This window comes from Quercus suber, unplaced genomic scaffold, assembly GCF_002906115.3.
Source record: "Quercus suber isolate HL8 unplaced genomic scaffold, Cork oak 2.0 scaffold_195, whole genome shotgun sequence".
Classification (NCBI taxonomy): Eukaryota; Viridiplantae; Streptophyta; class Magnoliopsida; order Fagales; family Fagaceae; genus Quercus; species Quercus suber.
This window is the reverse complement of record NW_027069653.1, coordinates 144,568-157,371: the sequence shown is the minus strand read 5'-3', so window position 1 is coordinate 157,371 and position 12,804 is coordinate 144,568. Positions and strand designations below refer to the sequence as shown.

General features: G+C 33.7%; 2 protein-coding genes across 2 annotated transcripts; one reads left to right on the top strand and one right to left on the bottom strand.

Moving 5' to 3' along the window:
* Positions 1-43: 43 nt before the first annotated feature.
* Positions 44-7,070, bottom strand: LOC136069898 (zinc finger BED domain-containing protein RICESLEEPER 3-like). The gene is made up of 2 exons (XM_065778993.1): positions 6,351-7,070; positions 44-103 (listed from the first exon to the last, which is right to left on the bottom strand). Exons 1-2 carry the CDS (start codon positions 7,068-7,070, stop codon positions 44-46), a joined length of 780 nt encoding a protein of 259 aa, XP_065635065.1.
* A 2,879-nt stretch (positions 7,071-9,949) lies between these two features.
* Positions 9,950-11,102, top strand: LOC112034457 (putative inactive receptor-like protein kinase At1g64210). The gene is made up of 2 exons (XM_024067277.2): positions 9,950-10,577; positions 10,663-11,102. The coding sequence occupies exons 1-2, from the start codon at positions 9,950-9,952 to the stop codon at positions 11,100-11,102; spliced, it is 1,068 nt and encodes a 355-aa protein (XP_023923045.2).
* The last annotated feature ends 1,702 nt before the right edge of the window (positions 11,103-12,804 follow it).

Sequence of the window (12,804 nt, the reverse complement as noted above, 5' to 3'; positions counted from 1 at the left end):
ACATAATTATTTAACGAAATGATTTTTTTTTTTTTACCATATTTCAAGAATCCTCAGTCACAGTAACAGCCAAATATGGCCTCTTGAGTCTTGTATCAATTCTCTGTACCCAACAGATGTTTTGAATTTGAGTGGATAATCTTTTACTTTGTTCCAAAATCTGGAGCCTGAAGATAAGTCTAAATTTTTCGACTTGCTAATCATAGACACGAGAAAAAAGAATCGCGCTACATGCTTCCAGTCAGGTGCCACGGTCTAGCACATGAAAGCGGTGCTTATATAATCCTGATACTGAACACTGTTCATTTAACACAAGCAACAGATAGAGAGCATTACTTTGGGTGGAATCCAAGCCTGAGAGCACCCATGTGTTATCCATGGTGTGCTTCTCAGAAAATATCTAGTTGATTTTGACCCATCTGCTCAAAGATAAGTATACAATAATACAAATCAATGATGACAACAAGATTTTAAGAGCAACATTTCTATGATTGATCCCTAGTGGCCTCATAAAATGTGATGGATTGGATATTATTCAGTGCTAGAGCAGCAAATTGAGTTCTAATATTATTGGCACGGAATGGAAAGTTCAACAGTGGAGTTGTTATTTTCCTTTCAATCTCTAGCTCTGTCATTGTATCTTACTTGAGCATGATTTTCTTAAATTAACATTATGTTGGTACCTTAGCTGTAACATCTTCTTACAAAGCTTACCAAATACGCTCCTTATAATAATGACAATGTTCCATGTCTTTTTATTTGTTTTGGGTGTTATCTGTTACATATGTCATATAGCAGGGTAGTTCAAATTCAAGTGTAACTCTTTGTTGGATTTTAAATTCTTTTTCTTGATATCATTTTCATTATCTCAGTATGGCTGACTAGGGAGGTTGGCAACCAATGTTTGACAGTGTTCACCATATTTGTATTAAACGATCATCATTCAATTGTTAAATCTCAATGGTCTTTTATTGGTGTGCTTTGTTGGCTAAAATCATTGCACTTTCAAACCAAACTTAATTATATAAGAATTTGCAATCACTCAATTTTGTAATCTGATCATTGAGGTTCATCTGGGAGTAACTCTGATATTAAGGCTGGACTCAAGATCTGTCATCATTTCTATATGCCAACTCATTTCATCTTTTATTTAACATCAGCACCTAACTGGGATCATTACTGAGAGACTATTTCGTCATTTCTTCTTCTTCTTCTTTTTTGACAAAAAGAAAAAGAAAAAGAAAAGGCTATTATCTTATATGGATCAGATTTCTAATTTCTTGCTGCCTCCAACTACTAATGTTAGCTTTTCTTTTCTTTTTCTTTTTTCTTTTTTTGGTCCCTTGCATCTTTATGTATCTATAAAGTTGTTACTGATGCTGCGGGTCAAAAATTGGAATGTTGCTTCCCATCACATTTGATGCCATACTATATCTCAAAAGTACTAGTCTAATTAATGTTTTTATCAAAGCACACGTTATATACCACATTGCTCTTGAGATACATGGTGTTATTAGGTTAGCTCTGATACCATTTGTCAATGTCATGATCCGAAAAAAAAAAAAAAAAAAGTTAGCCCATTTACGCTACCCCAGTAGGACTCCTCAAGTCAATATAGTTTTATTTACAATTAAGGTTTATCGTAATCCTTTATATAACCTAGTTTGACCTAATAAATATCTAAAATAAGATTCAGCACACATTTGTACAATCATAGTATTGTTGTGCATTTAGTTAATTAAAGAAAAATGAAAATTTAATTGACTCCATTTCTCAACTATCATTCGACAAGATTTCCCCATGGGATATTTATTGCAAAAGCAAAAAACCTGTGAAGGTAAATAAGATTGTCACATGTAGTATTTCCAATTACAGATATCATCTTAGACCAACCCAAAAATTTGAAATGGGAACTCACAGGATTCTCAAGCAATTTTGAGCATGCATTCAATTGCCGTTTTCTGAAATGTTTCTATGTCCCCCCCAACCCCTTGAAACGGGTCATGACTCACAACAAGTCAACAAAAAAGAACAAGAAAGAGTAGGAGACGTTACCACAAACGCACAAATGACATATCAAAATGTTCTTGCTTGGTTTTTGGTCAAATAATTGTAAAAATTTCTAAGTTCTCATTTTTTTTTTTGGTCTTCTTCTAGATGTGAAATAGTCTTTCCAGCAATTATTTGATTAGATGAATGTGGAATTGTCTTTCAAACACCAAAACAATCAAAACGAGTTCACTTCATGTCACTTTGCAAAGTGAAAACATAAAGTGAAACATTTCACTTCCAATCCAAGACATCAAAGGACATGCCCTTCTATAATTGTGCTCATTTGCTGTGATCATTGACCTGAAATTAAATTTATAGACATCGAATATTATACTAATTATCCTATTATTGTGGCCCTTTAAACGCATTTTCCGGGTATAAAAATTGTGTTATCCAAGAAAAGGACCACACAGACACCAAGTTAACTCCATTCACTCAAGAGTTATAGTAGCATCCAGGTTTTCTCTTTACTATAGACAAATTGGAATTCAAGGTGTCAAGAGAGAAGCTGGCACAAAAATTGTTTCAAACTAAAAAAACTAGAAGAAAGTTGGTGTCTTTAGCTATTAACAGTAGTGGGGAAGACTTATATTCCTCTTCGAATATCAAGGCTTTACAGCTCGCTCAATTTCCTACTGCATGTGCCTCTCTTTTCGAAATACTGAAACCTCATATGTCTTAAAGTGGTGTTTTTTTTTTAAGATGGAATAAATGAGTGTTCAAAGGCCATATGTTCAAGTTTAAATGTATCTTGTTGTGAAATAATATCTTTATGCAGAAATTAAAGAAGAAAGAAAAGAGAAATCAACATAGAAGTAGAACAATGTATCAATATCCACAAAAGCGAGCAACTACTATATAAGAAAATGAGATATTAGCGCTTTGCTTTGTTCCTTTCCACTTGTTGCACTCCACTCCACTACTCCCATAAGGCCACGACTTAGGCCATGTTTGGTTAGAGTTTTTATTACTCATCACTCAATTTTTATCACCCATAACTCACTTTTTGTGAGGCCCACATCCATTCCAATTGTTTGGCTTGATTTTTTTTTTCTCAATTTCCATCGCTCATAATTCAAAAAAATGAGTTAGAATGATTGAAAATGAAAACATCTCTTCCTTATTTCCAAATTATGAAAACAAAGTTACCATAGCAATCTTGTAATTTTTCTCAACTAAATAGTTCCCACCCATATGTATTGTCACCATCAATTGCAGAGCAATAATGCACATCGACAGCATTTTTACTATGTAAGTGACCCAATAACAAATATGAGTCAGCTCCAACATATCTTTTTTAAAAAGAACATATTATATTTATTATGATTAATTTCACACAAATTCAAGGTAATTGTGAATATTTGTCTTAATGCATGTAGATAGTTAGATTTTTTTTTTTTAATTATACAACATAAAAATAATAATAATAATAAATTAAATTACTTCACCTTATATCTTTAATAATATGAATGAAAGTTTTGAAAGTCTATTGGAAAATAGGATAAAATTTTATGATCAAAGGATTGGAATTCTTAATTCTTGACAAAGAGTTGGAGTATGTTTTTCAAATATTAATTTCTTACATTATTTCTTGGGTCAAACTTAATTATGAGAAGTTCCACTTTTGAAGGGGAAAGATCATCATCACCTAGACACTCATTCCCTTTACTGAAGGATGATGGTTTTACCAAGACTGTGAAAAAATGTCAAAGTCACTCATTCCCTCAAGTGCCTGTTCTATTTTGTCTGTACGTTAATGGATCTTTTTGATATGGCGATACACTTTTAACATTTTATGGCTCGTTTATTAAAAATGGGTATTAAAAATTTAAAATCAAATACTACTAGTACTAGTTTAGCTTTTCTAGAAATACACCCAGGGAAGTTGTGATGAGTGCAGTAAGCACTTCAAGAATTCGAAAGTAGAGGAAAATACAATTTTTTTTTCCTCCTGGTTAGCAGTAATATACAAATGTATGTGACAAAATTGACAATCAATTATCTTGTCTTCATGTTCAAATTATAAAAATTAACATAAAATTTTCATGTTCACTAAAAAAATAAAGAACATAAATTGTTTATGTTACCTCCTAATCCAATAAAAAAAAGTATAATTCCATTCAACATTATCACATTTACCTGCATTTTATAAGTAATTCATTCATAATGAAATGAAATAATGTAAAAACTAAATTTTTTATTTTCAGGATTACAATCATCTTCTCATCTCCTTTTCTCTCAGCTAGATTTGACCAAGTCGATCACTTGCCTCTCGATGCATATTGTTTTTTCTCCACACTGTTTCCCTCTCCAACTGCCTCACTCACTCTTCCAGGTCACCTCTTTGTCGCCATCGTCTCGCTGTTGCATTGGTGGTGGTGTTGGCATCATTCAAGCACATGTTATTGGTGGCCGGATTGCTCATTTGTTAACACAAACAATTTTTAGAAAAAATACTTTGATTATAATGGCTAGGCATTTTAGCCTTTTTTGGTTGTTATTTCCTCGACTTATAGTGTTCTATTATGGAATCGGAGGACTTGGGAAGATTTCATTTTATTTTAATTAAGTTCAAAAATTAAAAATCATTTTTTCTCGTTCTTTTTCTCAATTAAAACTTCTTCATAAGAATGCGAGTGATAGAGCTTATTTTTCTTGCAGAATTGTTGACATTTTAATCACATCTTAGTGGGAGACACTGAGCCTGATCAGCATAGCAACGCAATTTGGTACAGAATTAATAGGAAATGAGTTTAAGTTTATTAAAATAAATAGAGACGTAAACACATAGTTGTCAAGAACAGCTCAGAGCCAATTCAAATATTAGTGAATTCAAAATCAAGTATAATAATAGATTTACAAGACCTTATATACAATCTCTACTGCCTAGTTCTCACTAATTTTCCTCTAATTTAAGACTTACAAACTTGGACAACCTAAAAGCAGGTACTTGTACTTGTTTTAAGGATATTGTTTAGAAAACTAAGTAAATTAGCTTCCAGTGGATAAGGTTCAGTATAGAAACCAGAAATATGTGGAAAAAGTTTTTCTTTATAAACTAGTTAATGTTTTTAATAAAAGAATGGTCAAAGATGCAAGAATAATACTTATTAGAAAAATATTTATATTTATATTTTTATGTTTTAAAAATAAAACTAAAGCATAATGACATAATGATCCTAAAAATATACAAATTAAGGACATAATGACAAATTGAAAAGGATAAAACTTTTTTTTTTTTTTTGGCTGAATGAAAAGGATAAAATTTAGGTACAATTATATTAGGCTCCTTAATTAAATTCAAAATTTAGGTACAATTATATTAGGCTCCTTATTAAATTCAAACATATAAATTAATTGCCCTAAAAAAAATATCATTGAGAAATTATTAGGTTCACCAGGAAAACTGCTGACGTGATCCTCCTTGACCTCTCAACCAATAAAAAGTTGTTATTTATGTAAATGTGACATCATATGGTAATTTTTATTTTTTATTCCTTATGCTAATTAGAAAGCTCACACATACATTTACATAGATAGTATCATCTCATTGGTCAAGGAGGACCACATCAGCAATCCTCCTTGTGTATTCTTTGTACTTTATTGGTCAAATCAACCATATTTTTTAATTTAATTAAAGAATATAATTTATTGCACCAAAGAAACTATATCTAATTTTAACTCCATTAAGAAATTAGGCCTCAACTTTAACTCCCACTAATACCCATGACCCAAAAAAAGCCACATTCTCAAAATCAATATAGTGCGCTTCCAATAGTTTTTAATATTTTCTTAATGAAAATTAGGTATGGGAAATAATTATTTTCTATCTATTAACCTATTTCTATCGTTGGATAAAAACACTATTGGTGATGATTTGAATTTGATTGAAATGAACCCCCTCCTTCCTCAGCGTGAACAAGAAAAGGAAACAAAGCAAGATGTTGATGTAATCTATGTATATAATATATTTTTAAATATGTTCGAAACTCTTGTATTTACATCACTCAAAATTCTAATTGAAATTAGGAAGCCAAAAGATTTTGCAGAATGAGTGTATTTTCCTGAATTTTCGTATAGAGTACTACATACACAACAAACACACATATTTAAGCAAAACACTCGTAAACCTTTATTACTTTACTGCAAAGTATAAAGGACACTAAGACTTTTCTCTCATATACAACTTATCTTAACCTAAACCAGCCACTAAAGCTTACAAACAAAGAGTTTACAATGTTTAACATAAAATACACTATGGAGTTCTGACTGTTGTTTATGTAATGCGCTGTGATTACCATGAATGACCTCTTACTGTTGTTTGCAGTCCACAAGTCTGTTGTGATTGCAACTTTACTTGCATTCTTGTCAATTTCTACCATAGTCTTCTGCTTCTTTTCATTATAAATTTTTTTGATATCTCGCTTCAATGTGTTTCTTCCTACTATCTTAAAATTTGACTGAAGACCACCAACAAAATCCCGAAACCCAACATGATCAACAATTGCAAGAGGGTACTCATGCAAAATGACCATTCGGGCAAGGTCCCTCCTCGAAGCCTTCTGATCCTCTTCATTAAAAACACTAGGGCTTGAGATCCCTTTACTTCTTGCCCTGTTGTGTTGTTTGACAAGAACTTGCTTCCTTATATCTGTTCCTTCCCCCGGAAGTGCTTCCTTCGGAGCACTTGGACAACTTTTTGCAATGTGCAGTTTTAAATGAGTCGTCCCTGATGTACTTGCTCCAGCCATAAGTTTTCCACAGTAGTTGCATTGAGCCTTAATTTTCCCATCAATATTCTTCTTCTTAAAATGATTCCATACGTCTGAAGTTGTTTTTCTTTTAGTGCCTTGTTGTTGTGGATTCTCAACCGGAATGGACTCAACTTCCTCTCCATACAATGATTGTGATTCTGATGTCGTGCTAGTTGGGGGCCTTGGGGCTGGGGTTGTGGCAGAGGATGTGGTAGACATGTAGGCAACTGCAAAGAGAGAGAGAAAGATTAATTGTTCAGCCATTATAATGGTCCAATTTGATTTCTTTTTAAATGTGTACAGAGTACAGACTAATTGTTCAGCCATTAAAAGAATACATCAAAAAAAAAAAAAAGAGAAAATGAAACACTCTAATTCAATTTCAATTTTGAATGAAATAGACATACCCAGCTGAATCAAATAGACATACCCACATAGAATCAAACACCTTAATGCAGTCAAAAACCAAATCTAACACATACCCAGTTGATAAAAATTCAATCAAAAATCAAAATTGACACATACCCAGCTGAATTGAAATTGAATGAAATAGACATACCCAGCTGAATCAAATAGACATACCCATATAGAATCAAACACCTTAATGCAGTCAAAAACCAAATCTAACACATACCCAGTTGATAAAATTCAATCAAAAATCAAAATTGACACATACCCAGCTGAATTGAAATTGAATGAAATAGACATACCCAGCTGAATCAAATAGACATACCCACATAGAATCAAACACCTTAATGCAGTCAAAAACCAAATCTAACACATACCCAGTTGATAAAATTCAATCAAAAATCAAAATTGACACATACCTAGCTGAATTCAAACTCTAAAATCAAAATCTAACACACCCATACGATAAATTCAACAAGACAACACAAGCAAACAACATGCAAAGAACAAAAAACTCACCAGTTGACAAATTCAATCTAGAAAAGGAAACAAAAGCTAATTATCAATAGAATCCTCCCAAAACATCAAACCCAGATACCCACATAAAAGAATTTTCTTTTGAAGCCAAACTAGCAAAAGAGGGAAAAAGAATGAATCATTTACCTGAGGAAGAGAGCGGTAGGAAGACCCAGTTGATTTGTAGAGAACGAGGAACGAGAATCAAGCAAAAATTCAATGCCAAAACCAATAACTGTGTGTATATGTGAGAGACAGAACCTTCCCAAAACGTCAAACCTAGAAACCAATAGTGTAGAAGCAGTGAGGAGGGACAGAGAGAGAGAGTGACGGTGAGGAGAGGCGGAGACTGGAGCTCTGAGAGAGAGAGAGAGAGAGAGAGAGAGAGTGACGGTGAGGACTGAGAACTGAGGAGACGCAGAGAGAGTGTGACTGTGTGAGTGACGGTGAGAGTCTGAGAGAGGTTTAGGGTTCTTTTTTTTTTCTTTTTCTTTTTTCTTTTTTTGGGGTCAGGTATGGATATTATCCATACCCTACCCAAAAAATTTGGTAATATCCATACCCTACCCGATTAGGCTCTACCCATGAAGAACCGGGTATTACCCGAAATATATGGATCGGGTAGGGTTGGATATCCATTACCCAATGGGTATGGCCATCCCTAGGCTATAAGAACTTGAGAAAGAAGAAACTGACGAGTCCAATCTTGTTGCATAAGCCATTAACTAAGTTTGAGACAGCTAATGTACACTATGTAGAAGTAGTATAGTATGGAACTAGATGATCCTCCCTCTTCCAACAAAAGCATCACCTAAATAATGAATTACTATTGCACATGATTCCCAGATAAACATTGAAGTTGGAATGACCCCCAAAAAAGGCAAATTACAACTTACCCATACATAATTTGTTTGAAATTTTAGTTGCTTACATGTGATTTGAAATTTGACACTTTATCCACATGAGTTTAGCTCAGTTAGAGTTCCATAACTTACCTCTGTTAAAAACAGGGTTAAATATGTAATTTTACTCCACTTTTATGTCTCCCTCCTTCAAAAACATAAAAATACAAAATAAAAAAGAATCCAATGGAACATTTGCATCATGAGATTTCAAACCACTAATAGACAACTTAAATTTCGGTCAAATCTTAGTGGGTAAAATGTCAAATTTCAAATCACAGTTAGGCAACTTAAACCACAACAGCCACAAGTGAGGTGAGTAAGTTGTAATTTTCCCAAAAAATAAAAATAAAATAAAAATAATAAAAAAAAGAAGAGAGGAGTAAATCGAGCTGTCATCACAGGTGATATTGATTGTGTGCATCAATTATTGGTTCCCGGAACTTAAAACAGTATTCGTGATAACTATGTTGCAGAGAAGAACAAAGAAAGAGAATAATATGTATTTCCATTTCATAGTAGCAGTTGAGATCTTAAAACTATTTTCTTTTCTTTTCTTTTTTTCTTTTTTTGCATTTTTTATTTTATTTTTTTCCAAGGCCAAACATCATAGGTGAGTCCGCACGTGAAAACCTCTGATATTTCTAACATGGAGCTGAAACAAATCAAGCCTATGTGCATTGTTGGATTGATCTCGTGCGAAAGTTCGAGTGCGCGTCAAAAGCAAAGAACCACTTTGAGTTCTTGTCTGAGGTTTCAAGAACTTGACCTTTTATGAACTTTCCAATATTTGTTCTTACTTGGTCTTAAAACATAGTAAACAACAATGGTTCCAAACAAAGCCACAGGTGGCAGCTTCAAAACTGCCACTATTGAAGTACAGCAAATCAAAAATGTATTTCTCCATATACCTTATTAATGTTTCTCTTTCATGATTCTGTGGTCTTGTTACAAATGACTAGTAGCCCAAACTGTTACCAGTTACTAATAGACTGTGACTTCATGACTGTTTACATAACATGCATGAATGTATCATCACATATAAGATAAATTTCTTTTAATTGAATGCCACATTGAAGTTAACTAATTACTGTATTACATTGGTTGTGTCACATACTGAAAAAATTAGTCATTAAAACGTTGGAACCAATGGAGAAAGATGTCCTCATCTGATGGACCAAAACAATAAGAGGAGCAATCATGTAGCGAGATTCTTGAGTATCGGATTTTAGATTCCTTTTAAGAACAAAGAAAAAATTCCCACTAGCATAATTCATTCAGTTCTGATGATCCAACATAATATTAATAACAACAAATATGGAGAGCAGGAGGGATCTGGATCTGTTTTTGAAGAGGCTGGTATGCATTACTGTCCTTCCTCTCTTAATCACGGTCTGTATCGGAGGTCAGTTATCAGAATCTGAATCTTTTTTTAATTTCATTAGAGCTGTTGATCCACAAAATGTACTAGGAATTGCCTGGAATGGGTTGGTGGCACATCCCTGCTTGCATAAGTTGAGGGGTGTAAAATGCAATTCACAGTCTATAGTAGAAATCAGGCTTGAAAATTTGAATCTTAGTGGCATACTTGATGTTGATGCCCTTTGCAAGCTCCCAAATCTCAGCTTAGCAAAGAATCACATCAGAGGAAATATTCCTTACTCAATATTGCACTGCACAAGGCTGACTTATTTAAATCTAAGCAACAATCATCTGAGCGGAAGGTTACCTTTGGCTCTAACTAAATTGAAATATCTCAGGAGATTGGACATCTCTACAAATCATTTAACTAGCGTCAAGCCGCATTTTGTGCAGGAATTTAGGTCTCATTATACTTATTACTCGAAATCAAGTTCATTACAGAGAAATAGTACTGGTGACTGGGTAGAGGCAGTGCATTCTCGCATACTTTCAGAGGGCCCAAGTCCTTATGATGACCATGATAGTGAGCTTAATGGACACTGGATTGCACTGTTTGGAGTACTACATCTGGTTCTTGGCATTGGACTCTTTGTTGTACACGTACATAGCGGGACAGAAGGCCGCCAAAGAGAGGGAGATTCTAAAGAAAGTTCGGGACTCTCCTCTCAAAACACCTCCAGTTAAAGCTAGAGAGGAAGTCAAGCCTGTTGAAAGGCACTCGGGGCTTGTGTTCTTTGTTGAAGAGCATGAAAGGTTCATATTGGAGGACCTCTTTGAAGCCACAGCTGACTTGCAAAGCCAGACCGTTTGCAGCAGCCTTTACAAGGTAGTACTGAAAAATAGTGCCCTCTATGCAGTCAAAAGATTGAAGCAATTGCAGGTATCCTTTGAGGAGTTTAGCCAAACGATGATCCAGATAGGGAGCTTAAAGCATCCAAACATTCTACCCCTTGTTGGTTACCATTCAACCAATAAAGAAGAGCTTTTCATCTATAAGTATCAAAGCCAAGGGAGTCTGCTAAACTCGCTAGAAGGTAAGTTGACATAAATTGCAAAAGAGAACACGATTGCTTTTGAATTGCAAATACATACACACTTATTACACCGTTGCACCCATGCCTCAACTCAAAATAAAACGGAAAAAAGGCCAANCATCTGGAGAGTCCCATGTCCACAATATTGGAGAATCCATATGAGCAACTGAGGTCCTGCACGTAAGAAAACAGAATCAAAAGCAAAAAACCAACATTTGATCAATTCTTACATTCTATTTTGCTTGTACATCAGTGCCAACAAACTTATCATATGAAAGGGACAAAACTGACATTAAGAAGGAAGTTGGAATAAGAATGCTAAATGGCGCTATAGTAATCTGTCTAGTGACAACTATTGTATAACACATTTCCAACATTGTAATCAATTCATAAAACCTTACAATTTTCTATCTGAAATTCCAAATGGAGTATCTTAATGGTTTTTTTTGTGAAACATAATCATCAACAAATGCAGGGCCAATACTCAATAGTTGCATATTCAAATTGGAACACATAAACCCAATTATTCTTTATCCATTTACTTAATCCTCCATGCGCAGACTCTTCATAAACTGAGATCTTCCTTTCTGGGATAGCCTTGAATGAATTTGAGGCAGATACAAGAATTGGGACTTCCATCAAAGCAACCAGGGTATTACTTCCCTGTTCATAAGCAGAATTTTTCATGTACTTTATTTAATTCATATAACCAAGTTATTTGTCAGATAAAACCCAGGATTTCCAGTCCTAAAGGCAAGATTTTTCTCAGGGAAAATGTGATCATTTACAGAATTATTTGCCCATTATGCAACCAAAATGGTGAACACACACACACATCCTTTTCATTCTCTTCTAGTAGAAATTGGGGCCACAATTCCCCCAACCCCCAAAAAAGCTTAATTTTACACATAAATGCGCACATGCATGCTGTCATATGTACAAGATCAGCTACTCAACCAATCTTGACATCAAGCACCATCTAAGAGAAAGTTGTAAGTTTTGGAATTGCCCCAATCACATTTACTGTCAGTAAGTTCCTCTTTCCAATTAGTATGCTACAAGTTACGATTTAGCATGATAGAAGAATAGTAACAACTAATCCAAATTCAAATCCTATCTCTATTCTACTAATACTTAAATAATAAATTATTAAATTTATTGTGATAATAAATAATATCAGAACATGTTGAGTCCAAATCTTCTGTCTCATCAATTGTGTTCCACTTCATACTCCACCAAAAAATTTGGACAGCTAGTATCTCTCATTAAATGAGATAACTCTGACTTTAATGAGAAATGCTAGTTGTCTCATTTAATGAGATATCTCATTAATGAGAAATACTAGCTGTTTAAATTTTATTGGTGGAGCATGAAGTGGAGCACAATTGATGAGACGAAGATTTGGACTCGAACATGTTATGGTATCAAACAAGCAATTCTAAGAGCATTCATATCAGTTCAAGCAAAAAATTATGTCTATATCAGTATAAGAATAATATATGTCTAGATGAATTTTCATTTAAAGAATAAATATAATAAGGTTACCATATATTTAATAGTTCCATATAAAAGATAGGAGTATTTTAGAGAGTTTAAATATTTGTGTGAGGGTATTTTAGTACACAAAATATTGAACCCAAACAAGGAATCTTGTTATTAATAGTATAGATAGACATTCATAACTATCATAATGATATCTCAGCAAAGAGATAAATA